The following is a 23,967-nucleotide window of genomic DNA, read 5'->3' as shown; positions in this document are numbered from 1 at the left end:
CCTCAAGTGTACCGGTTGATTAAAAAGATCCCAAACTGTAAAAGCACATTGGCCTATATATTGGTAGGTTACAGTGTCATAAATACAAACATGCTTCTTGCAGCAGTAGTTGCTGCAAAGGGCACCGAGGACAAAATACAAGTTGCTTTAGATCGAGATTAGCTCACTGAGAACACGAATGTACCACTCTTATGTGTAGCTTTTCTAAAATTAGGTAGAAAATATTTAAAACCTGAAGACAGGCATTGCCACCACTGGGTATGCAGTCGAATCCCACTACAACAAAATTGATGGGACGTGCGAAAAATTTCGTTGAAGCAAAAATTCATTGAAGCAAAATCTGCCCCAACAAACCACGGAAGGGGAAAAAAAAAAGCCCGTATATTTCCACATCATTGCCAGCATAATACAATGTTTAGAAAAAGGAGTGATGCGCAATAATGTTGTGTTCAGATAACAAACGTATCAATGGTTATCTGTTTTTTATTTGCACATAAAGAGCACATTACTGCGGGGGGGGGGGGGGTAAGAAATGCAGGCGCAAAACATATTGCTGCTGCACAACGCGTATCTACCAAGATGATTACTTGCAAAAAAATAAGTGCTAGGCAGTTGGACGTACCCCTTTCACTTGTGGCAGGAGTGGTGTTGCTATCTTATCCTCTGACTGGGCACAGGGGCACGGTCATGATAAATGCTGCCTTGTTTATCGCGACCTTGCTGGTGAAGGTAGGATGACGCGGTTAGAAAAAAAAAAAAAAAAAGAGGGAACATTATTTTTACTTTTGACTTCTTTGAATAATTGTAGAAGAAAAACTGCAATGACAGCTGCTCACAACGCATACATCAGCACGATTCGCACGATTTCAACTGGATACGGATTGGCTGTAGCTCTGGATTGTCGAATCGGGCGAACGTCCAGCCACATCGTTATCAGCAGCAAACAATGGCGTCCATCTACGAGTTTGTTTTGGGTGCATGGTACATATTTTCGGTGAAACTAAGTGCCCTGAATGTATAAAAAGCAGTAGTTTACTGCTTTTTATACTACAGTAGTAGTCTACTGTAGTAGTCTACTGCCGTCAGTAATACTGACGGCTGGCATTATGTTTATTTTATCATAAAACAATTGTCCTAACCCAGCCCCACTGAGTGAAAATGTCGTTGAAGCGAAAGCTATTCAGGCAAATGGTTCGTTGTGGCTAAAACTTTGTTACATTGACTTCTATGGCTAGCTGACGTGGAATTAGAAATAAGTCGTTGAAGCGGCAATTTTGTTGAAGCAGAGTTCCTTGTAGTAGGGTTTGACTGCAGTTCACTCAAAAGGAGACGCTATTGCAAACGCTTTTTCTTCAATTTTCAAGTTAGGGCTCTCAAAATCTTACTAGAGAGCTTTTTCCTCGGTCGAAACTGTAACTAGTTTTCATGTAGCCTCATTAGTTCTTTAATTATGATATATGCAATAGCAAAATAAGGGTTGTTTACTTCCACTTTTTCAACGTTAAAATTTTTATGTATGGCATCGTGCAATGGCTCATTATACTAATTACGAACCACCTGGTGCACTGAAGAGCCTAAATTGTTTTCATAATTGAAAATCCCAAGAAGTGCCAGGCAAAGGTACTTCATGTTCATGTACATGTCTTTGTGCATGTCAAAGGTACTTCAAAAAATATTTTATATTTTTACACTAATAATGAGTATATATAACAAATTCCGATAGATAATGGCACTCCACATACATTGAAGAGCGTGCGTGCCAAGTTTCATTGCAATATCACAATTTTAAGTGCATGAAACAACGCGAGTAAATTGTGGCAACCGCCAAAAATGCCAAGACGAGAAAAATTTATTTGAAAGTTTAAAACCTGTTCATTAATCGGAGCGCTCTTAACCATGCTTCAAATTTTGTCCAATACAAAGACCGGATGTCCAGAAATCACATGCCAACCTAGAACTCTTCTGCTATTGTTACCTAATAAATTCTTTCAGAGCTCGAGAAAGAAGAGTTCCTTGAGCAGTTCAGCCAGCTCACGAAAGGCTTGGTTTCAGCTGCATCAGCCACAAGTACCGTCAATGCGTCGATGTCCTACAGTACTGTGCAGAAATTGCGATCACTGACTTGCCTTTCATTGTTTTTCGATAGCTCTATTTGTCTTTTTAGTTCATAGCAGCATCGATCTTATCACCAAAGTCATCGTCGCAACTGCCGCCAGTGCTCCAGTTAGGCGTCGTGGCTTTCAGGTCGTTTTAGGTTGCTACCGTATTCCGACGCAGTTTATGCCGCCTCCTGTTACATTAGTGCGTGCTTTGGTACTTCTGGACCTACCATATTTACATGATTTTAGGCCGACCCTTTTTTTCAAGTTTGACAATCCGATGTTGGGGAGTCGACTTAGAATCGAAATCAAACTTTGTGCCACTTGTAATGGCATGAGAAATGAGAAATTAGGGGTGCTACGAGCTGGGGAAAGCTTGACACCCTCGTTTCTATGGTTACAGTCTAAGTAGCGTTTACCATTGCATACACTGTGGCATCAACAAAGGTGATGCCGACTTTGAAAGCTGGTGTTCCCATTCTGTGCCCTTTGTCCACCGTACCTGGGGCAGCAAACCTTCCACCACCGCATTCAAAAGTGTACTGAACAACGATGATTAAGCCTACGTCAGCGCTGTGCATTGATTCAAGGGATTCGGTAATACTCATTTTGTTTAGTAGAGACGAACAAAATGCTTCTTGAATGTGAGTAACGTACTACCGTATCCATGACCGGCTTTATAAGTAGCGATCTGTACATCCACCGCCTGCGCCGTGTCCACTATTTTCTTTTGCTTGTTGTGTTATATACAGCTTTTATGAGTGCCACTGCAAGCCGTGGCACTGTTTTTCACCCTCGCGTCTCCTATCCCCGCGACAGCCTACGCTGCCGCGCAAGGGTGGTCAGCTTTGCGGCTCGTTGTGTTTGCTTGTGTTTGGACTTTTTCGCACACATGTTTGTTTCCTTGGCATTACCTCAACTTCTAGCTACAGCTGGACAAAGTTGGATGGAAAAGTTACACGCTGCAATTTTGCACAGTTGTGTACTGCTGCGTACCACTCTGCAGATCGAGCGCGCGCACGGCCGCATCAGGCGGAATATCGTTCTACGCATTAGCGCACCCAGGATTTTTGTTCGGGGGGTTTTTGACCACGAATTTTGGTACAAAACAGGCTGTTCACCTGTCTACCAACTGTAAAATATGGTTTGCACGGCGAGGCCAGTTTGAGGAATGAAGACAGAGCCCAAACTTGAAATATACCGTATTTTCGCGCGTATAATTCGCCCCTGCATATAATCCGCACCCCCACTTCCAGCCCGCCAAAAAAAAAAAAAAAAAAAAAAATCGCGTACTGCCCCCACATTTGCTACCGGAAAGGCTGCACCAAAGCTACTGCTCGAGCAACACAACACATACTATGCAGACAGAAAAAGCGCATATTTATCAAGTAGAATACACTGACTGCAAGGCGGACGTAATAATTCACTCAGTGTCATGCTCTGCAGTCCTCACTGTTGTACACCAGGTGATCTTCACGGCACAACGCGAATTGTCGTGAAGCTGCAAAAAAAAAAAAAAAAAAAAAAAAAAAAAAAAAACCGTGTATTATCTGCATTCCTACTTTGCCACTGAAAGTTTCTCATTTTTGATGCGGGTTATTCGCGCGAAAATACGGTACGTCTAAATGCGAAGGTTTACTCAAATTCGATCTACAGCTGCAAGTGAAAAAATCTGTTAGTATACGTGGGCACACTTTGCGCTGGAGAGTGAAATTAACTCGTAGTTCTGGAAGCCTGTTCAGCCCGGCATCATAACGACCCGTGACAGGGCTCAGTGGGATGCGTGATTGCAGAGCGGAAGGCAGAATTCCTTGCTTTTTCAGTCAGGTCTGTTAGTGCGCTAGTAAAAATGGATTTAATTTTTAATCCGTATACACTGGTTGGTTTCCATAACTGCGCTTGGAACGCTGCTGCCTTCCTCGAGGATTTTATAAACTCAGGCGATAGATATACATAAAGGAAAACCGAATGTTTCATTTAACAGAAGAGAGAGGGTAATTTCAGATCGAACAGCGCTTAGCATTAAAAAAGCCTGATCTTATTCAATTTGATTTGAGGCCAGAAGGCAAGCTTGACCATACCGAGTCCCAACTAGGGAAAAATTAGCCCCCTCCGCCTTTTTTTTGTTGACAAATTATTCAAATCTCATGACTGCAGTTACGCGCAAAAGTTCAGAAAGTGATGTGGCCCCACAAAATTATAATTGTGGTTTAACGTGGGCTGTGAGGTGCGTCATACCGGGGTAGGGGGGAGGGGGGTGCTACGGGTTAATTTAATCCCCCCAGAGAAATTACGCATTCAGAAATTTTTTATCACCGACTGAAATTTTTCTGTCACTAAAAAATGTTTTCGTTCTTTTTTTCTTACACTACTGCAAGTTGTACGCAAGTTGGTCGGTGCAGTCCTGTCTCAAAAGCTTGTGCTCCGGTTTTATTCTTCCTTTAGTTTTTAATATATCCCTTTTCAAGATTTAGCTAAGAACGTCCAACAATAGAAGCTTCCGAGGGTACAAACTTCGCTGGTCGGCTTAGGTTCGTCGAAAGAGGGGGGGGTTGGGTCGATGGACCTCTGGGGGTGCAATACCCTCCCCCCCTCTTTCCCACCCCCCTTCCCCACTCCCCGCCACTGGTTCTACGAGTTCAGTGATTCCGCAAATCGGTGACACGGAAGGACAAGAGTGTGCGGCATAACACAAAGCTGATTAATGTCATTGCGCAGAAATTTATGACGCCATCCTTATCAAACACTGGTACAATCTTACTGAGCCTCGCGCAAATAAAAATGCTCTAAAGACCAAACCCACCTCGCAAAAGGTGCTGAAAGTGTAATTCCGAAGGCCAAACTTACCAGGGGTCCGCAACCTACGGCCCGCAGCGCGTTGTCAGAAGCCCCACCACTCCCCCTGCCACTAGCTATCTGAAGGCAGACACGGGGGGGTTAGACGGCACGGCAGACTCATCTACATTTGAGTCGACTTACAATCGTGCAAATACGGTATTATGGGCCAGCAGTAAAACACATACCTATCAGTGAGTTAATTAACTGCACGTTAGCATTCAAGTGACACACAAAAACAAAACTAGAGGTTCCACTACAATTGCCCAGTCACATTTCTTGGCAGGTCGCTTAGATCGGTGGCCGCCAATCGCACAAACAAGATTCTGTGACGTCAGTGAAAAATTGCTGAAAATCGGCTGGGGAGTTACTACTGCCTGATTCTGATTATTTCTTTGAAGTTTGCGATAAAAGGGCCTGTCATTATCGGGACAAAGAAAGTCTTGTTAGCCTCTTCTAGCTTGAATTTAGTGCAAGGCACCAAAAAAAATTTTTTGCTCTCGCTTCTTTTAGTCGGCTTATAATGAAACCACAGGAAAACTTTTACACATGCCGGGGTCTAAAAAAAAAAAGGTTAAGATTATGGAAGGAAAACTTGACAAGTGGTCATAATAAACCAGTGCGTGGTTATTTTCTTCCGGAACAAATCATTTTTTTGTAAGCAAAATACCTACATTCATTTAGTAAATACGAGTTCCAATGGATGACCACAGATGAACGGTCATCAGTCGCATAAACTGGAGAAATGGCAGCACTCAGCACTTTACTGTATATGATGCTACTTCTGCCACACGTTGCCATCCTTGTGCAGATTCCGCCCGAGTGCAGGTGTGACAGTTACCGATTCTTTGTTCTGGTTGTGTGGCTTACAATTGGCATGATGTGAATTCGCGACAACCGGTCATAAGAGGTTAAAGGAGCACTGACACCAATTTTTGGCGTTAATATTATTGCACACTTCGCTTCCTTCACTCAACAGAATACCCTGGCTGAAATATGAGCGGCCTGCGACGCGAAGAACATAGTTCAATTGGATCTCAATTATCGCGCCGACAGAGCAGCGAGAGCAGCGCGCGGAGCGGCACTCAGCAAATGGACATCAGTGTGACATCATCCCGTGAAGCCAAAAGAAGTGACGCGACAGCGCTCGTCAAAAACTCATGACGTCACTTCACGCGTGCGGCCCCACGAGCGGCAAGCGGGCGCAACACTCTCTCAAGCGGGCGCCGGTGACGTCCGCACAAAGCGGTGAGGTCAGGCATGCAGGGAGTCTGTTATATGCGCCGTTCGGGATGAAACCGTGGGAATTTGAAACAAACGATTTTCAGGCCGTTCAATGTAATTAACTATCGCGCGCTGAAGTATTTGAAGTGCTGTTTCAGGTTGGCCAGACCATTAAGCATCGATAAAAGCAATACAAGTAGGCATGTGCGAATAGTGGTTTTTTACTTCGAAGCGAATACGAAGCGAATAGTTACCTCATTCGAATAATTTCGAATCGAAGTGAATATTTCCGAAGCGAAGATCTGGGACTGCCATTACAAAAAAAAAAAAAAAAAAAAAAAAAATTGATGCGATGAACAATGGAAAATGGTCACAATGACTTTTGTTTGCTATTTCACCGGGAATATTCTTATAAACCATTATAATAACGAGACAACCAGAGGCAGACATGAGGCATTAAACTTGTCATCTTTGAATTTATTCAGTCATGTTTCCAGCCAGCCTCCCTCACTAGTGCATGCTGCTGTGTAGGAACACCAACTGCTCAACGTGCTCAGGGAGAAGGTGCTCTCTCCGAGCGGTGACAACATTTCCTGTTGCCGAAAACAGCCTCTCACTGGACACTTGGGTTGCTGGCACTGACAAGTACAGCCGGGCTAGCCCAGGCAAGGACGGGTACTTGGCAGCGCCGAAGTTTTTCCACCAAAGGAAGGGGTTCTCAGAGCGTGGCTGTACGGGTGTATGGAAGTACTCCTCCACCTCTTCTTTCAGCCGCTGGGAGTGAGTACTTGAGGAAGTGCTTGAGGCGGCTAAACTGCCAAAAACATTCCACACGTCGCTACATACAGCCTGCGCAGGTGCATGGCTGACGGTGGGCTCCTCCTCCTCCTGCTCCTGATGCAGGTTCTTCTCCAGAGAGGAGCAAAGTTCACCTTTGAGCCACTGCCTCTCACAAGTGTCAAAACACACCGCCTTAAATCTTGGGTCGAGCGCAGTGCTGAAGGCGTATGGCACTTGCAACTTAATGTCCCCAAACCTGCACTTCATTGCATGCAGGAGGTTTTTCGCAAAGGTATCCAGGATTCCTCTCCACAACTCTGCTGCTGCTGGGTAAGAAGAAGTTGCATGCAATGCACCAATGCCACTACTTGTGAAAGGGTGGGTGCCTTTCTGAGCAACATTCTCGTGTTGCATCATCCACGCACTTCAGGACTGACGTCACTGCTGTCATAAGACGCCATTCAGCTGAACCAAAGTCCTCCAACGAGTCCTGTTCTGATAGGTCCAAGGAAATTGGCCGACGAAGCTTCAAGAGGCGGGAAAGCATTTCATACTCGCTATTCCATCTTGTTGGGACGTCTTGGACAACTTCCAGGGGCTCCATTCCCATGCTTTCCTGTACACCTCTGAGGCGACTTCTGGCCAGGGAACTGCGCTTGTAGTGTCCTACAATCGTTCGAGCCTTGGCACACAGCTGTTCGAAATTTGGGGTGTCCCTCTTCGCGCTGTGGATGCACAGCTGCAAAGTGTGCGCGAAGCATTGTATGCTTGTCCATCCTGTTTGGGATGCCGCGGCCAGAAAGTTTCTCGCGTTGTCAGTGACAATGAAAACGGGGCAGTCTTGAGGTAGTCCCCATTCCTCAGCCAAATCAAGGAGGACGCGCTTCAAGTTTCCGGATGTGTGGCCCTCGGGCATGTGCCGGCATGCTAGGTGGTAATTTCGAGGCTGGAATTCCTCATCGAGCAGGTGGCACGTAAACGAGACGTAGCTGTCTCCAGGCCTCGACGTCCACCCGTCGGTCGTCACGGAGTAGCATGGGGTGCCATGGCTGAAGTGACTGTGGAGCTCACTTTGGATTCGTTCCCTCTCCTTGGCATAGAGCTCCGGCACAACGCTCCGAGAAAATGTTGTCCTCGATGGGACTTTATACTCGGGCACTGTAGCGTGCATCAAAGACAAAAAGCCTGGCTCCTCCACGATTGAATATGGATGCAAACCAGCGGCGACAAACTGCGCAACCTTCTTGGTTAGCAATTTAGCACGCGGAGCGTCACCTTTCAAGGTCGTCTTGAAGAAGCTGGAGCTTGCTGCACTTGCGTCGGTCGCCTTTGTGCCCGTCGTCTTTTTCGGGCCCGTCGCTTTTTTTGCCCCTTCAGCAGCACGGAGCTTCTCGAAGTTCTTGAATGCATCTGGGTGACGCTTTAGGTGATTGACTAGGGTGGTGGTAGTCCCTGTAGGCGTTTTGAGACGCATCTTGGATGTGCGGCACGTTGCGTCACTGGCCCCGCAATCGAAGAAATCCCGAATGGAACTCCGTAACGCCCGTGGCGCCGACTCATCCATGGTTCGCCCGTTCAACCGAGGGCGAAGTCAATCAGAAATGACAGCGAAGGCGTAACCAAAACTCTTAACATCGACCTCAGCAGCAACAGAAATACATGCCGTTCACCGACCACATCAGCAGCGGTGCAGCTGTCTCAAAACAAAAGAAAATGGCTGAAAGAGAGAAAATTGCGAGCACAGCGTTGCCTGACCGAAAACCATCTGTGGCTGATATCAGCCATATTAAGTGGTTTAAAACGGTTTTTGCGAGTTTTTTATAAATGATTCCCGATGTCAAAAAGTTGACGCTGATCAGACGCTGATGTAATGGTCATCACGCGATATTCTAGCAAAAAAATAAAAATAACCCCATGCACGTTTCTTTCTTTAAGAAAAACTTATTTTAGTAGCTTAGCAACACATGTTGGCAACATGTGCACACGCGCTTCCAAATCTGAATAAATTACGAGTAATAACCAAACTATGGTGGCAAGCAAACTAGTCGAAGCGGTAATAATAATAATACGTAGATTTTACATCCCAAAACCACGATGTGATTATGAGAGGCGCCGGAGTGGGGGGGCTCGGGTAATTAGTGACAACCGAGCGCGCACATTTTATGGTGTGCAGTGGTCATTTGCCTCTTTTCAGCTATTTGTCGTGGCCAGTACGATGCACGCTTCAAATGGAAATGTAGTTTGAAAGAGCACGTAATTTATGAAGGTACTGTCTGGCTTGATATCTATGAATCCGCCGAGGATGTCGAAACTAACGTTGGTCGAGACCAGTTAGGGAGGAGGTAAGTGTGATCCAGACTTCAAGTTGCAAGGCCCTTGCCGCGACCGTCACGATGAAATAGTACAGAAATCGGCGAAGTTTGTTCTTTCGTGAATAAAGACTGATTTTCTTTTCAATTGTAGCATCGTGGCGTTCGCGATTTTTGCTCGTGAACAGACTTCGAAATATACTTCGAAAATATTCGAATTTTTCGAATAGCCCTATTCGATTTGAAAGTCGAATCGAATAGGGTATTATTCGCTTCGATATTCGAAAGTTTCGAATATTCGCACAACCCTAAATACAAGTGTAACATAAAATTTTCGTGTCAGTACTCCTTTAAGGAACCAAACTAGTAGTGCGTCTTCATGGCGACTCCTGCAGTTCCCCACTCCCCACCCCCAGAGAGAAAAGAGGGAACGCTGCAGGCCCTCGCTTCGATGATGCGAGCCCCGCACACACACACCTGTTCAGCTTGAGCAGCATGGTGTGGAAGCCAGGGCCGTCCTCGCCACGCTCGAGGGTCAGCCGCCGAAGTTCCCGCAGTTGGCACAGGTTCACAAAGGACTGCGGATCGGAAGGGCAGCACACCCAGCCCATCAATCAACTGACACACTCCGCGCATTCCAAAGCTCTCAATCGAGCTCTGAGTGACTGAACGTGCCGCTTGGAATTGACTGCCTTCCCAGTACTGTACAGTAGAACTCCGATTACAAGACTTTCTTGGGACCCTGCAAAATTGTCGTAATGCCTTGAACCATGCCTTTGATTGGTTCAGCTATGTGTTGTTGCCAGCACATGGCCATGCCCAGCTATCTTATCTGCAAGGTAGAACGTGCTTCACATTCTTTTGTATTCCACGTGGGCAATCTTGCCTCATCTGTATCTGTATCTACGTGCTCATCTGTACAACGTTCTAATAGAAAACAACTTACGGTGCAGGAGGGGAGCTCGCTATCTTCTGAGGTGTGTTAAGCAAGAGCAGTTGCGGTTAAACACAAGTACAAACAAAATGCGTGAACTTAAGTGTGCCTCTTTTTGTCTTTTGCGTGTCGAAGTTAGTGGAGAGAAGGGAGCGCAAGCTGCGTCAGATGGCTGATTCAGTCTTTTTTTTTTTTTCCCTCTCACAACCCTAAAACGATGCCCCAGCTGTGCGGGTTGATCAGTGGGCCCGCCAAAAAACCGTCCTATAAACGGTATTGTGCTCCGGGACACCGCATATTAAGCGGTATGGATGTGAACCAGTGGTCAGAAAAACCTGTGTTACATCTGATCCTGCAGTATAAGCGATCAGGTTATAAAAGGTCTACACAGTATGACACTTTCGCGTGGTCCCTTCAAGGCTATATAATCGAGGTTCCACTGCATATAAATAAAACACTCAGGAAGACGCAGTGTAAAGAGCAGCGCGAAAATAACCGCTTGAAGAGATTGGGAAAGAAACGATGGGTAAGGGGGATATAATCAGGGATGAAATAAAGTGTCGTTGGTAAAACTGAAACATGGAACGGGGGTGGGAAGAGAGCAGTGTGAAAGGTGGGGAAACCATCACCTACGCTGCATGCCTACTGACACCACCTTGCAGCACTGCAATGAACTGCTCTGTACTGCTAGCTTACGACGACGAGTCACAGGCTGCGCGAGCAGCTGGAGAGAGACAACGACCCGTACATTCTGTGCAGCCTCTACGGTGACTACTTGCGGGATACCCGTACCCCTCTACCTCAGCAGCCCCAAAATGACACAACAGAAGCTCTAAAGCAGCACCTCGTCAGTTTCCAAGCGGCAATCAGGTGTCTCCTCAGCTGTCCCCGACTGACCTTACAGCCAACGCAGACGTCCTGATTTTTCTCATCACAAAGTCGCTTTGGTCAGTCATTCCAAAAGGCAGCAAGGTTCTGCTCGAGTGCGCTTCTCGGCAGAGCAAGGCGAGCGAATAACGCGCGCCCCAAACAACTGAAATAGCGGCACTCCTCTCGAATATAACTCGAATGGTTCCCCGCGCATGCACTCTTGGGACTACAGCCCAGAAGCGCCGCTCTGCGTCGCCACACAGTGCCCTCACCGCGGTGGACCAGTTGGTGCAGTTCCCCAGGCGCAGCTCCTCCAGCTGCTCCAGTAGGCTGATGGGGAACACCACCACGGGGCTCAGCTGCTGCACCGTCGTCAGTGACTGCACACACGCACGCACACCACGGAACGGAACGGGGCTGTAAGCGCACAACCCCGCCTGGGCCAATCCGCGTGCTCTAACAATCGCATTCACAGGGAGGGGATTACTCAAACAACGCCTCGCAGGATACTACGTATCTGATAATGCCAACAAAGGGTGCTTCACGATTTCAAGCATTCTCTGCATCAAAGGGGCCGTGAAGACAAATACAGCTTTCCTCAGTGTCGAAGAACTGGCCTTTGGCAACTCACTCGGGTCCACTACAACCACCAAGATTCTGTTTAACCGAAGAAACGCAAGAACTAGCGAAAAAGTTTCAAATTTCACTCTACAGTGACTTAATTCAGGCAGGAGTGACAAAATTTGTGCCAGAAATAAAAACCAGGGGTGTGCGAATATTAAAATTATAAGGATTGAATACAAATAAAGCAAACAAGCGGATAAGGATTGAATACAAATAAAGCAAAACACAGTCTTCGATAACAAAAACGAATATCGAATATATGTGTAGCATTAAAAAGATGCTAAACAGGAGGCAACAAAAAAGTCTTCACAAAATCAAATTTTGGTTGATTTGAAAGGCTGCTCATTAGAATAACACCGACACTACTTTTAATGCATACATCATTCAAATAGGCTATAAAATTAGGAAGAGAATGGCCATGTGACCCACTAGCTCATTTCCCACACTAGAACCTAAGACGTTTCATGGGCTGCTGTGCGATTGGCTGAGGCCGGCAAATGCAAGTTAGGCAGGGCTTATAAGCTTGCAGAATGAGCTGTTGGTGCTTAAATGTAATGCATATTGGTTTTATAGCAGTAAGAATGGTGAGGCAAACAATGAAAGTCACGATGGTACATGTAAACATAGAAGAGCCAGTGCATACTGCTGTTGGTACTGCACGCACTATGCTTGTTACAGCTGCACAGCAGTGCGGCGCTTGCGGTTTCTCGCACCCGACAGTGGCCGATTGGTGTAAGCGATGGTGTCTTTGCCTGTTTCTGGAGTATACCCAATGTTTCACAAAATGATTTTCACCAATCGTAACAAAAACAAGCCAAGTGCAAATGTGGTCAGAAACGAAGCAAGTGCGGACATCGGCACTGACGGTATGGTGGCGCTATCAAGGAGGACTGATAGTAAACAAGGCGTTTCGGAGTTTGCTGCAGACTAAACAGCGCAATAACGTTCGCTTGAACACCTGCTATGGATATGTCATCGCAGACATCACGAAATACATGAGTTAACGGGAGAATCAAACTTCTGGCTTGAATTGTTCAATTTCTCCAAGAATAAAGCATTTCCTGCTGCTGGACAAGCACTGGGGGCACTGTAAAAAACCAAATCTTTCGAATAAAACAAACTTGCATTTTGCCTGCCTGCCCCCTTTATTATCTCGGTTATTTTTTAAAAAGTATGTGCTAAAAAAATATTGTTATCGACACAAAGCAGTCCTTCTAATGAACTCAATGTGCACTTTGTCTTATTCGTCCCTTTAAGGGTAAAATGGGCCTAAAAGATTCTTTTATGGGAGACTTCAGGCCTGGAACTTTCTCCTAGGACAAGAGGAGGAAGGAGAGGAAGGAGGAGGAGAGGAAGAGGGGCTCACCAGCGAGCGTAGCTGCTGGCACCTCTGGGCAAGGCTGCTGGGCGCCATGGTGAGGGGAAGGAGGGCCAGGCCATGTGCCCCGCTCAGCTCCAGCCGCTCCAGGCCCCGGATGCACAGCAGCTCCGTCAGGCAGCCCAGCGAGGCCTGCCGCAGGGGCTCCCCCCCAGCCACACCAACGCCCCCCTCGCCTCCGCCATTCTGGTTCGCTGCCACCGCCGCCGCGCTCCTGCACATCGTTTATCCATACAGTCGAGGAGCCTACTTATAACGATACCATTTATAACAGTATACCGAATATAACAATGAATAACTACAGAACTGTCCATTTTTGTATGCTTTCTATGGCAAAATCAGCTGCTCATTACAACGCTCCAGTGTTGTGATATCGACTATAACGATTGAACCCGGTTACGGCATGCACCAAAAATGCAAGACGCCACTAATTCTCCGCACCGACCAAAAAAATACCCATAATACTTATGTATTGCGTTTATATCACTCTACGCCCATTATTGGTGCAGTTTTCTAAAAAAAAAAAAAAAAAAAACAAAACAAAAAGAAAATGAGTCGACTAGACCAAAAATCGTACGTTATTGACAGTGGTACCTTCCAAGCCTACGAACAGTGCTCCACGTTTACGACACCAGTGTGCCAGTTGTGCCCTGCTTCCAATGAAAACACAGATCGACGCCACAGACTAAAATAAGACAAATTCAGCATGCTGTCAAGCACTGATGACGGCTACAGTGGAATCCCGCTGATGACGTCGTCCCCCGAAGTTACAACGACCCGCTTCTTACGACGGATCACGGCGGTTCCAGCAAACCCCCCATAGAAACAATGCACTAAAAATTTTACCCCGATAATATGACACTCGAGTGCACACGGTCCGCTTCTTACGACGGACCCTGGCGCGGATAAAGCTGCGCTTATCCCATGCTTTACACCTCTTCGCCACCCCGTCCCGACCTTCTCCATTCTTAACCCCCGTTTCACGCTGCTTGATCTGCAAATGCCAGCAGGCGGGCCAGACCATGCAAGCAAGCAGATGGGTATTCGCGAGCGGGAGTTAACCTGCGACAGCCCTTTGCGGCAGCAGTACACCAACGCACCAGCCGCAATAAGTCGAAGTTCAGGTGGCAGGCAGACCGTAAATTTGAAGTTCCCGTCGAGCCGCCGACGAACGCGAAAAAACATACGACTCAACCCCACGGCGATGAACGAACACCCGCTTTCCCAGCCCGCTTGATCCAAGTTTCTTCCTTTCACGGCACTCTTTCTCCCTATCTCGCTGCTCTCTGCTTATCAGTGTGTTTCAAACCCAATCGTCACTCTGCCCCTTTCTTTCCTAGAATGCCTCCATTCACGCACGTCTGCCGCGAGGGTGGAGACGTACCCATTGGCACCGCCGTTTTGGGTCACTCGCTGGGCGCCGCAGCAAGTCACTGTAGCAAGACTGCGCTATAATTGTCGTTGCAACACGGTTTACTCGCGAAGTTTATATCATCTTATCTCTTTTGGGTTGCTGGGTCTTGTGGGAAGCAAAAACAGCTACGTGTTGAGCACTTTGACCCAGTAGCGACTGCACGGGACCGTTTAAAGGGTGTCTCCACTATGTACGGCAATGTCGTTTTTCTTTCATCTCCGCCTTGTACTATGGTTCGTTTTGCGTGGCCTTGGCAATTTCACACTTGCCTTTTCCTCTCTCAATTTGTTCAACCACGTCTGACTTATCTCGCGCGCGCAAGGCATTGGGCTGGCGGGCTATACATAGCGCCGGACAGCACGAGTGTCGCGTAGCGCGCAGCGCTTGGCTTAAGGGCTAGCTAGATGACATGGAGATGAGGGGGGCACAACATAGGCGTCGCTTTTTTTAAACTTGGGATTTCAGCTAAAGGGTCGCAAATCACACGAGAATGCGCTAAATATCGTAGTTTAAATAAGTTCTTGGCCCGCCTCTCGCGTGAGACCGTCTACTAGGCCAGCATTTACCCGCAACCCGGCCGTACGACGCTTTCTCACGGTCCCTTGAAAGTCGTATTACAGTTAAACCTCGATGTAACGAATTTCAATGTAACAAAACCCTCGATGTAATGAACCACGGAATTTTTTGTAACTTCAAGCGTACGCACACCATGTATTTTCACCCTCTGTGTAACGAAGTCCAGTTTTTCAAAATTTCAATGTAATGAAAGTTTCACGGAGATTCAGGAACGAAATTTCAGTTGTAGAAGTAGGTTTTGGGAGATGCAAGCGCCGAAATGGGATCTCAATAAAACGCGAACGACGACATGGGCCATCCAGTGCCGCGGAGTCCGTGAGCGAGCTCCTTGCCTACAAACTGCGTGGCGCGCATCCACGGTTGGCGCACTGTTTCTGTGTCTGTCGGAGGTTATTCAGTCATTTTGAGAGCAGTGGCTTGGATTTAATCATCTACTCGGGCATGAGCGTGAACCGCATGATGCGTTTTCTCCCCGCAAAAAACGCGCCCCGCAAGCCACGGGCAAGCCACGGGCACGCTGACGCTGCCGCGGAGACCACTTGCGCGATACGGGTAGCTCCAGCGACCGTTTCTAACCGCTCGCTGAAATGAAACTCGAGGGGCATGCGAGAAAAAAAGCGGATAACGTGGACGAAACTTTCACTGCAAAACGTCATTTGATGGGCGCTTACGAAAGCGCCCATCAAATATCCTTTGCGGTGGTAAGCCTAATCGTCACTGGCGGGGCCGCCGTTGCCGCATGCCACCGCTTTGCCCTTCATTCGAGTTCGCTCATGCTTATGGGTTCCATCGTTCCAGCAAGCATTTGTGAATCTTTGAGCCTTGCACGCACGTTTTTTTCATGCCCGCATCTGCGATTGCGCGCCGGCGGCGGCTTCTAAGCCTTGGCCAGAAAGCGACTCGCGCTGCGCACGGCAGTGGGGGGAGCCTGACCAGTTTCTCCATTAGGGAGGCGCGCACCCTATGGCAGGAGCTTCAAAGCACTCGGGGGTGCCGGCTGCTCCCGCCAGAGATGATTAGGCTTACCACCGCAGAGGATATTTAATGGGCGCTTTTGTTAGCGGCGCGTATGACGTTTTACAGTGAAAATTTCACCCTCGTTATCCGCTTTTTTTTTCTGCATGCCCCTCTCGTTTGCCCCTTGAGCTGCCTTTCAGCGAGCGGTTAGAAGTGGCCGCTGGAGCTACCCGCATCGCGTGGGTGGTCTCTGCGGCTGCATCAGCGCGCCTGTGGCTTGTGGGGCACGTTTTTGCGGGGAGAAAACGCACCATGCGGTTCACGCTGACGATTAAGCTCCGACAGAAACAGAAACAGTGCGCCAGCCGTGTATAAGCGCCACATCTTCGTTTGCAGGAAATGCTTCATGCGATGAACACTTCATTATAACCGCGAATTTCAATGTAGTGAAATTTCAATGTAACGAAGTAAAATACGAATTTTACGGGCTTCGTTACATCGAGGTTTAATTGTATCGGGGTTCCACCGTACTACAATGTGCAGGTAATAAAATATTTGCACACGCCTTCTCAGAAAAATTCTTACTTTTTGTTGCGCCTTTCTAGAATTATTTGTGTATTTCTTTAAACCAAAAGGGCTCCCGTAGCTTTTGTGTGTGGATTGGGGATGATGCTTTCTTTGCGAGGGGGCAGATGTGTTGGCACCTGCGCATTCATGAACCAAATCCCTGAGCAGGTGTAGTGACTGTGTTTGGTCCCGCCACTGCTGACAATGAAGACAAAAAAAACTGTAGTGGTTGGCCGATGCAGCCATATTTCCAGCTGCAGAATACTGGTAAAACTGCATTGCTTCTCCCACTAGGCAAGCTCACAGAGTGAAGATACGCCTCTTGAATTCCCCCAATTAAATAAGCGTCTCCATGGTGATGCAGTAGCGAGTGAGCGAGTGTGCGTGTAAGCATGTTTGACCTATACAAACTGGTATAAAGTTCGAGTTAAAAAACATCCGCACCAAAGTCACCCCTCGTATAGAGAGTGGTCATTGGCAGAATGCAATGTTCAATTTTACTCATGTATTGCTGTTCAAATAAGTGCTTCATTGTTGTTTGTCTCACACTGACACATTTACGTACTGTATACGGTTCGAAATTAACCCCCCTACAATAATGCCCTATGGGCACCGTAGGAACCTGTAATCAATAAATAAAAATAAATAAAATTCCAATTGGCGGATCGGGAGTGGTCCTTTAAAGTGGTCCTCCTCCTTCAAAAAGCAGGCGCTCTGAAACTGCCTTTGGAAAGCATGCGCTTCTGCCGGAGCAAATGCCGAAGCATGACGGGAACAGCAATTTCTTGGCCACTTCCTGTTGCGCCCTTCCAAAAGTGTCTGCTTCCCTGCGAGCGTTTTCTTCTTGTAGGGTCTCAATTAAAGTCCCTTAATGGCTGCCTTGCTGATGAAGTGACTTTAGAATAGACTTTCATCCCGGCGCCCATGACAAAAGATGCGTCAGCCTTTCCGCAAGTAGGCACAAAAAAATGCCTAAGGTGTTTTTACAGTCTAATCTCTCTACAACGAAGTTCGCTTCAACGAAATATTTCTAATTCCCCGTCAGCTAGCCGTAGAAGTCAATGCAACAAAGTCCTCATTACAACGAACCATTTGTATGGCTTGCTTTCGTTTCAACGAAACTTCCGATGATTTGGACTGGGTTTGAACAATTATTTTACACTAAAATAAGTATCAAGCCAGTTATCTGTAACTTTTCATACATTCAGGACGCTTAGTTTCACCAAAAACATGCGGGGTGCGCCCACACTGCCACCCAAAACAAAAACAAACTCATCGGTGGACGCCATTGTTTGATGGTGATAACGATGTGGCGGGCCGTCTTTACATGAGGCGCAAGCCAGGTTTACATGAGGCGCAAGCCAGGTTCGCGAAGCCGGAGTTATAGCCAATCCATATTGTCACGAAGCCAAGGACGACGCAGTTGTTTGGAAAAGAAACAAGTTTATTGGAGCGAACTTGTGCTCCCCTAACAACTGAAAAGAATACAGAGGCGGCGAGGCAGCGGTCAACAAAGTGACGTACGTGCGTCGGCGAGCATCGCAGAATCGAATGCCCCGGCGTCTGCTCTGCAGGCTTTTTATCTTTCGGCGCGCGTGGTTCTGGAACCGTCTATTCGCATCGAGAACATTGTAGATGCAAGAAGATTATTCTGGGCTGTTCACGTAAATCGGAAGCTCTCCCTATCACAACAGATAACACATGCGGCACAGAAAGAAGGAATGGAACACGCGCTTCCCTTGGCACGGAGATAACACAGACCGGCGCAGCCGGGCGGTAAAAGCAAAACACAAATAAACAAACCCAATGTATGGTTCGCGGCATTACCCCCCCTCGAAGAGTGCATCGACCCGATGCTAACATAAGCGACAGTCAGAAAATAAAAATAAAAGTTCGTCATCGTCCGTAGAAAGGTTTTAAGCGAACCACGTGGACGACTTCGGGCCGCGTACGTCGTCGTGATGTGCCGGAGTCACCATCGGGGATCACTTCGTAGGTAAGTTGGCCAACACGTCGCAGAATCTGGTAGGGTCCGAAATACCGTCGCAGAAGTTTCTCACTCAGTCCGCGTCGTCGGATGGGAGTCCAAACCCACACACGATCCCCTGGTTGGTACTCGGCGTCTCGGCGTCGGAGGTTGTAGCGGCCGGCATCCACCAGCTGCTGGTCCCTTATACGAACTCGAGCGAGCTGGCGGGCCTCCTCCGCACGTTGAAGGTATCCTTGGACGTCGGCGTTGAGGTCGTCGTCTTCTAGATGCGGAAGCATGGCGTCGAGCATCGTAGTCGGTCGTCTTCCGTAGACAAGCTCGAACGGTGTCATCTGCGTAGTTTCCTGCGTCGCTGTATTGTACGCAAACGTGACATACGGGAGGACTTCGTCCCAAGTCTTATGTTCAACGTCGACGTACATGGACAGCATATCCGCAATCGTCTTGTTCAGACGTTCCGTTAGTCCGTTCGTTTGGGGGTGGTACGCCGTCGTTCTTCGGTGATCCGTGTTGCTGTAGCGTAAGATTCCTTGCATCAGCTCCGCGGTAAAGGCCGTTCCGCGGTCCGTGATTAGGACTTCAGGGGCTCCATGTCGCAGCACAACTTGGTTTATAAAGAACTTGGCGACTTCTTGTGCAGTCCCCCGCGGAAGAGCGGCGGTCTCTGCGTAGCGCGTCATGTAGTCTGTCGCTACGACAATCCACTTGTTCTGCGATCGTGACGTCGGGAACGGGCCTAGGAGGTCCATTCCAATCTGTTGAAAGGGCCTCGACGGGACGGTGATCGGTTGCAGAAGTCCGGCGGGTCTTGTCGGCGGCGTTTTTCGTCGCTGGCAGTCCCGGCAACTCCGAACGTAGTGGGTGACGTCGGATGTAAGGCGGGGCCAGAAGTACTTCGCCTTAATTTTTGCAATAGTGCGAGCTGTGCCGAGATGTCCGGAAGACGGGTCGTCGTGGGACGCTTCCAAAATTTCGTCACGAAGGTCTGCGGGGATGACAAGTAGATAATTCGTTCTTGTTCCGGGGCTGAAATTCTTCTTCACGAGGACGGAGTTTTTAAGGCTGAATGCTGGTAAGTTACGCTTGAACGCTCTAGGCACGGCGACGTTTCGTCCTTCGAGGTAGTCGATCATTACGCGCAAGTCGGGGTCGGCACGCTGCTGGGCGGCTAGGTCGCTCTCCGTAACAACCCCGAAGAACGCGCTGTCTTCATCGGAGTCTTGTGGTGGCGGGTCGACAGGGGCGCGGGACAGGCAGTCGGCGTCGGAGTGTTTCCTCCCGGATTTGTAGACGATTGTAACGTCGAACTCTTGCAGGCGCAGACTCCACCGCCCAAGACGGCCAGAGGGGTCCTTCAAATTGGCGAGCCAACACAGCGCATGATGGTCTGTTACAACCTTGAACGGTCTGCCATACACGTATGGGCGAAATTTTGAAATGGCCCATATAATAGCCAAGCACTCTTTTTCGGAGGCAGAGTAGTTTTTCTCCTCCTTCGACAGACCACGGCTGGCATAGGCGATTACGTTTTCGCACCCGCTTTGTTTTTGGACAAGTACGGCACCCAAGCCTATATCACTGGCGTCTGTGTGTATTTCCGTGTCGGCGTTTTCGTCGAAATGAGCGAGCACGGGCGGGCTTTGCAGATGTTTTTGCAGCTCGCAGAATGCCTTTTCTTGGTCGTCTTCCCAGCTGAAAGGGGTGCTGTCTTTCGTCAAGCGCGTGAGCGGCTCTGCAATGCGTGCGAAGTTTGCGACGAAGCGCCGGTAGTATGCGCACAGTCCAAGAAACCTGCGCACGCCCTTCTTATCTTTCGGCCTTGGGAAGTTCGCTATGGCTGAAGTTTTCAACGGGTCAGGCAGGACTCCCGCGGCGTTGACGACATGGCCCAAAAACTTCAGTTCCTCGTACGCGAAGCGGCACTTTTCAGGCTTCAGCGTTAACCCCGACGTACGGATGGCCTCGAGTACAGACTGCAACCTTGCGAGGTGTTCGTCGAAGGTCCTAGAGAATACCACAACGTCGTCGAGGTATACGAGGCAGGTGTGCCACTTCAGGCCAGCTAGCACAGTGTCCATGACTCTTTGGAACGTTGCTGGTGCCGTGCATAGCCCAAACGGCATCACCTTGAACTCGTATAGGCCATCCGGGGTTATGAATGCAGTCTTCTCTCGATCTCTCTCGTCCACTTCAATTTGCCAGTAGCCTGTCTTCAGATCCATCGATGAGAAGTACCTCGCATGGCAGAGGTGGTCGAGGGCGTCGTCGATTCGTGGCAGGGGGTACACGTCCTTTTTGGTGATCTTGTTCAATCGCCGGTAGTCAACGCAGAACCTCAGTGTGCCGTCTTTTTTCTTCACGAGTACGACCGGCGCAGCCCACGGACTTTTCGATGGCTGTATAATGTCGCCGTTGAGCATGTCGTCGACTTGAGTCCGGATGGCTTCACGCTCGTGTGAAGAGACGCGGTACGGTGACTGTCGGGTAGGTCGTGCTCCATCCTCGGTGATTATCCGGTGCTTCGCCAGAGGTGTTTGACGTAACTTTGAGTGCGACGAAAAACACTCGCTGTAGCGACGCAGCAAAGCCAATAACTTGTTCCTTTCATCTTGCGGTAGCGCCGGATTCACGTCGAAGGGGTGCGGAAGCTTGAAGGTATCGTCGGGTGCGCGTTCAAAGTCGGCGACTGCTAACACGTCACTTGCTTGTTGCATTTCTTCGACGAACGCAATTGCAGCGTCCTTGTTTAAATGCTGGTACTCCTCGGTGAAATTGGTGACCAAAACGTAGGCTTTGCGCTGCTTAAACCGTGCAATGCCTCTTGCTACAGACACACCGCGGTCAAGAAGCAACCTTTGGTCACTCTCCACGATAGCGTCGACGTCGGGAGCAGCACCTTCACAGTGGACGGTGATCATCAAGCTTGCGCGGGGTGGCAGGGTGACGTGATCATCGGCGATCCTTACAGCTGCACGGTGTTCGGGGTTCGATTCCGGCGTCATGGAGTGGTCGCAGGAAAAAGTTATCGACTTCGTCTGCAGATCGATTATTGCGCCGTTGTCCGTCAAAAAGTCCATTCCGAGAATTACGTTGCGGGAGCAGTTGGGCAAAACGACGAACACCGCAGGGTACGTCGTGCCGTCTATGGTGACGCGCGATGTGCACGTTCCACTTGGCGTCACGAGGTGGCCTCCTGCTGTGCGTATGTGCGGACCATCCCATCTGGTCATAACTTTCTTCAGTTTAGACGCAAATGGTCCGCTCATTACCGAATAGTCAGCTCCCGTGTCTACGAGGGCGACTACGTCAAAGCCGTCGATGGACACCTTGACGTCAGACGCAGTCTTCCTCGAGTTCCGGGTTCGTCGGGGCGTCGTATCTCGGCTTGTGCGTGTTGGCGGTCGGGCACTGTGCGTCGTCGTTGTCGTCGTCTTCTCAGCGGACGTCTCGGTCAGGTCGGGTAAGCGTCGCGCCGTGTAGCTGTCGTCGTGTTCAGGAGTCTCGTCAGGGCTGGGTCGGGTCGTCGGGATGAGGGCATGTTGTGAGTCACTGTCTTCACCGCGTCCTTGCGTCGTTGGAGGGTTTCCAGTTTTTCGCCGTAGAGCAACTTCACCTCCAGAAGTTGCTGCTTTTAGTTTCCCCCGCGTGGGCTGGGGGACCTTCCACGGGCGAAGTCAGCGTTGCTACGGCGGTTCGGCGATTGGTATGGGTAGGGCGACGGCGAACGGTTGAAACGGGCTGGTCGACGGCTGGTGTTGGACAGGTACTCTTCGATCTCCGATGGGCGCTGGCCAGTTCGGGGGCGGGGTGCGTCGACGGAGAACCCTCGCAAACCGAGCCTCCTGTAGGGGCAGCGACGGTAGACGTGGTCGGCCTCTCCGCAGTGGTAGCACAGCGGACGATTGTCTGACGTTCGCCACACGTCGGTCTTCCTTGGGGCAGGGGGTTGCGCCGCAGGTGGTCGGGCCGGGGAGAGGGGACGACGGTACGGAGCCTCGTGACGATAGGGTGCAGGTGGGCGAGGGCGATGTACAGCAGCTGCGTAGGTCATGGCTTGCGGCTCGCGAGGTGCTACTGGCGTCGTTGAAGTTCCCAGCGCTTGCTGCACTTCTTCTCTAATGACGTCGGTAAGAGAAGCGACTTGTGGTTGCGGCGGCGTCGGGAGCAGTTTCCGCAGCTCCTCCCTCACTATTTCGCGGATAGTCTCGCGTAGGCTGTCGGCCGGCATCCGCGTGCTGCCAAAGTCGTTCGCATTGGCCGCGCCAACAAAGTTGCGGTCATACTGCTTAGCACGCATCTCGAGGGCTTTCTCAATGGTGCTGGCTTCGGTAATGAATTCGGCGACGGTTTTGGGCGGATTTCGGACAAGTCCGGCAAACAGTTCCTCCTTCACTCCGCGCATTAAGAACCGCAACTTCTTTTCTTCCGTCATTTCGGGATCCGCGCGGCGAAATAGCTGCTTCATCTCCTCAACGAAGATCAAGACGCCTTCATTGGGGTGTTGCGTGCGCGTTTCCAACAAAAGGGCGGCTCTTTCTTTCCGCACGACGGTAGTGAAGGTCTTAGTGAACTCGCTTTTGAACTGAGCCCAGTTTGTCAAGGAGCTCTCGTGGTTCTCGAACCAAGTGCGAGCCGAATCTTCCAAGTAAAAGAAAACATGCCGGAACGTTTCTGCGTCGTCCCACCTGTTGAATTTCCGGACGCGCTCCAGTTTCTCCAACCATTCTTCTGGGTCTTCTGCGGGGGCTCCTCGGAATGATGGCGGTTCCCGTGGCTGCTGCAGAACGACAGGAGGATTGGCTTGGTTGAGCATGGTGCTGGTTGCGAGGTCTTTCTTCTTCGTCTTCTCCGGTAGTAGACCGAACTCGGGTGGTAAATTTTGCACGCGGAGGCTGGCTCTTGTTGGACTGGCTTGGCGGCTTCCAGAGGTTGTAGTGGGCATGAAGGGTGCGTACCCCGCACCTCCACCAGATGTCACGAAGCCAAGGACGACGCAGTTGTTTGGAAAAGAAACAAGTTTATTGGAGCGAACTTGTGCTCCCCTAACAACTGAAAAGAATACAGAGGCGGCGAGGCAGCGGTCAACAAAGTGACGTACGTGCGTCGGCGAGCATCGCAGAATCGAATGCCCCGGCGTCTGCTCTGCAGGCTTTTTATCTTTCGGCGCGCGTGGTTCTGGAACCGTCTATTCGCATCGAGAACATTGTAGATGCAAGAAGATTATTCCGGGCTGTTCACGTAAATCGGAATGCTCTCCCTATCACAACAGATAACACATGCGGCACAGAAAGAAGGAATGGAACACGCGCTTCCCTTGGCACGGAGATAACACAGACCGGCGCAGCCGGGCGGTAAAAGCAAAACACAAATAAACAAACCCAATGTATGGTTCGCGGCAATATCCAGTTGA

At 49.2% G+C, this 23,967-nt stretch overlaps 1 protein-coding gene across 8 annotated transcripts in view; it reads right to left on the bottom strand.

The window, feature by feature from the left end:
• LOC144147213 (uncharacterized) overlaps nucleotides 1-23,967 on the bottom strand; it is a 115,582-nt gene that overhangs the window by 9,325 nt on the left and 82,290 nt on the right. For all 8 annotated transcript variants that reach the window (XM_077679290.1, XM_077679294.1, XM_077679292.1 and 5 more), the window contains 3 exons: nucleotides 13,042-13,267; nucleotides 11,324-11,431; nucleotides 9,725-9,825 (listed from right to left, as the gene is read on the bottom strand). In XM_077679290.1, the coding sequence (XP_077535416.1) occupies nucleotides 9,725-9,825; nucleotides 11,324-11,431; nucleotides 13,042-13,267 (435 nt within the window). The remainder of the gene's footprint in view (nucleotides 1-9,724; nucleotides 9,826-11,323; nucleotides 11,432-13,041; nucleotides 13,268-23,967) is intronic.

The sequence above is a fragment of the Haemaphysalis longicornis genome, unplaced genomic scaffold (assembly GCF_048455015.1).
Source record: "Haemaphysalis longicornis isolate Haplotype H1 unplaced genomic scaffold, Haemaphysalis longicornis Haplotype H1 scaffold_7, whole genome shotgun sequence".
In the NCBI taxonomy this organism is placed as follows: domain Eukaryota; kingdom Metazoa; phylum Arthropoda; class Arachnida; order Ixodida; family Ixodidae; genus Haemaphysalis; species Haemaphysalis longicornis.
Note: the sequence above shows the minus strand (reverse complement) of the source record. Positions and strands in the feature narration are given on the sequence as shown.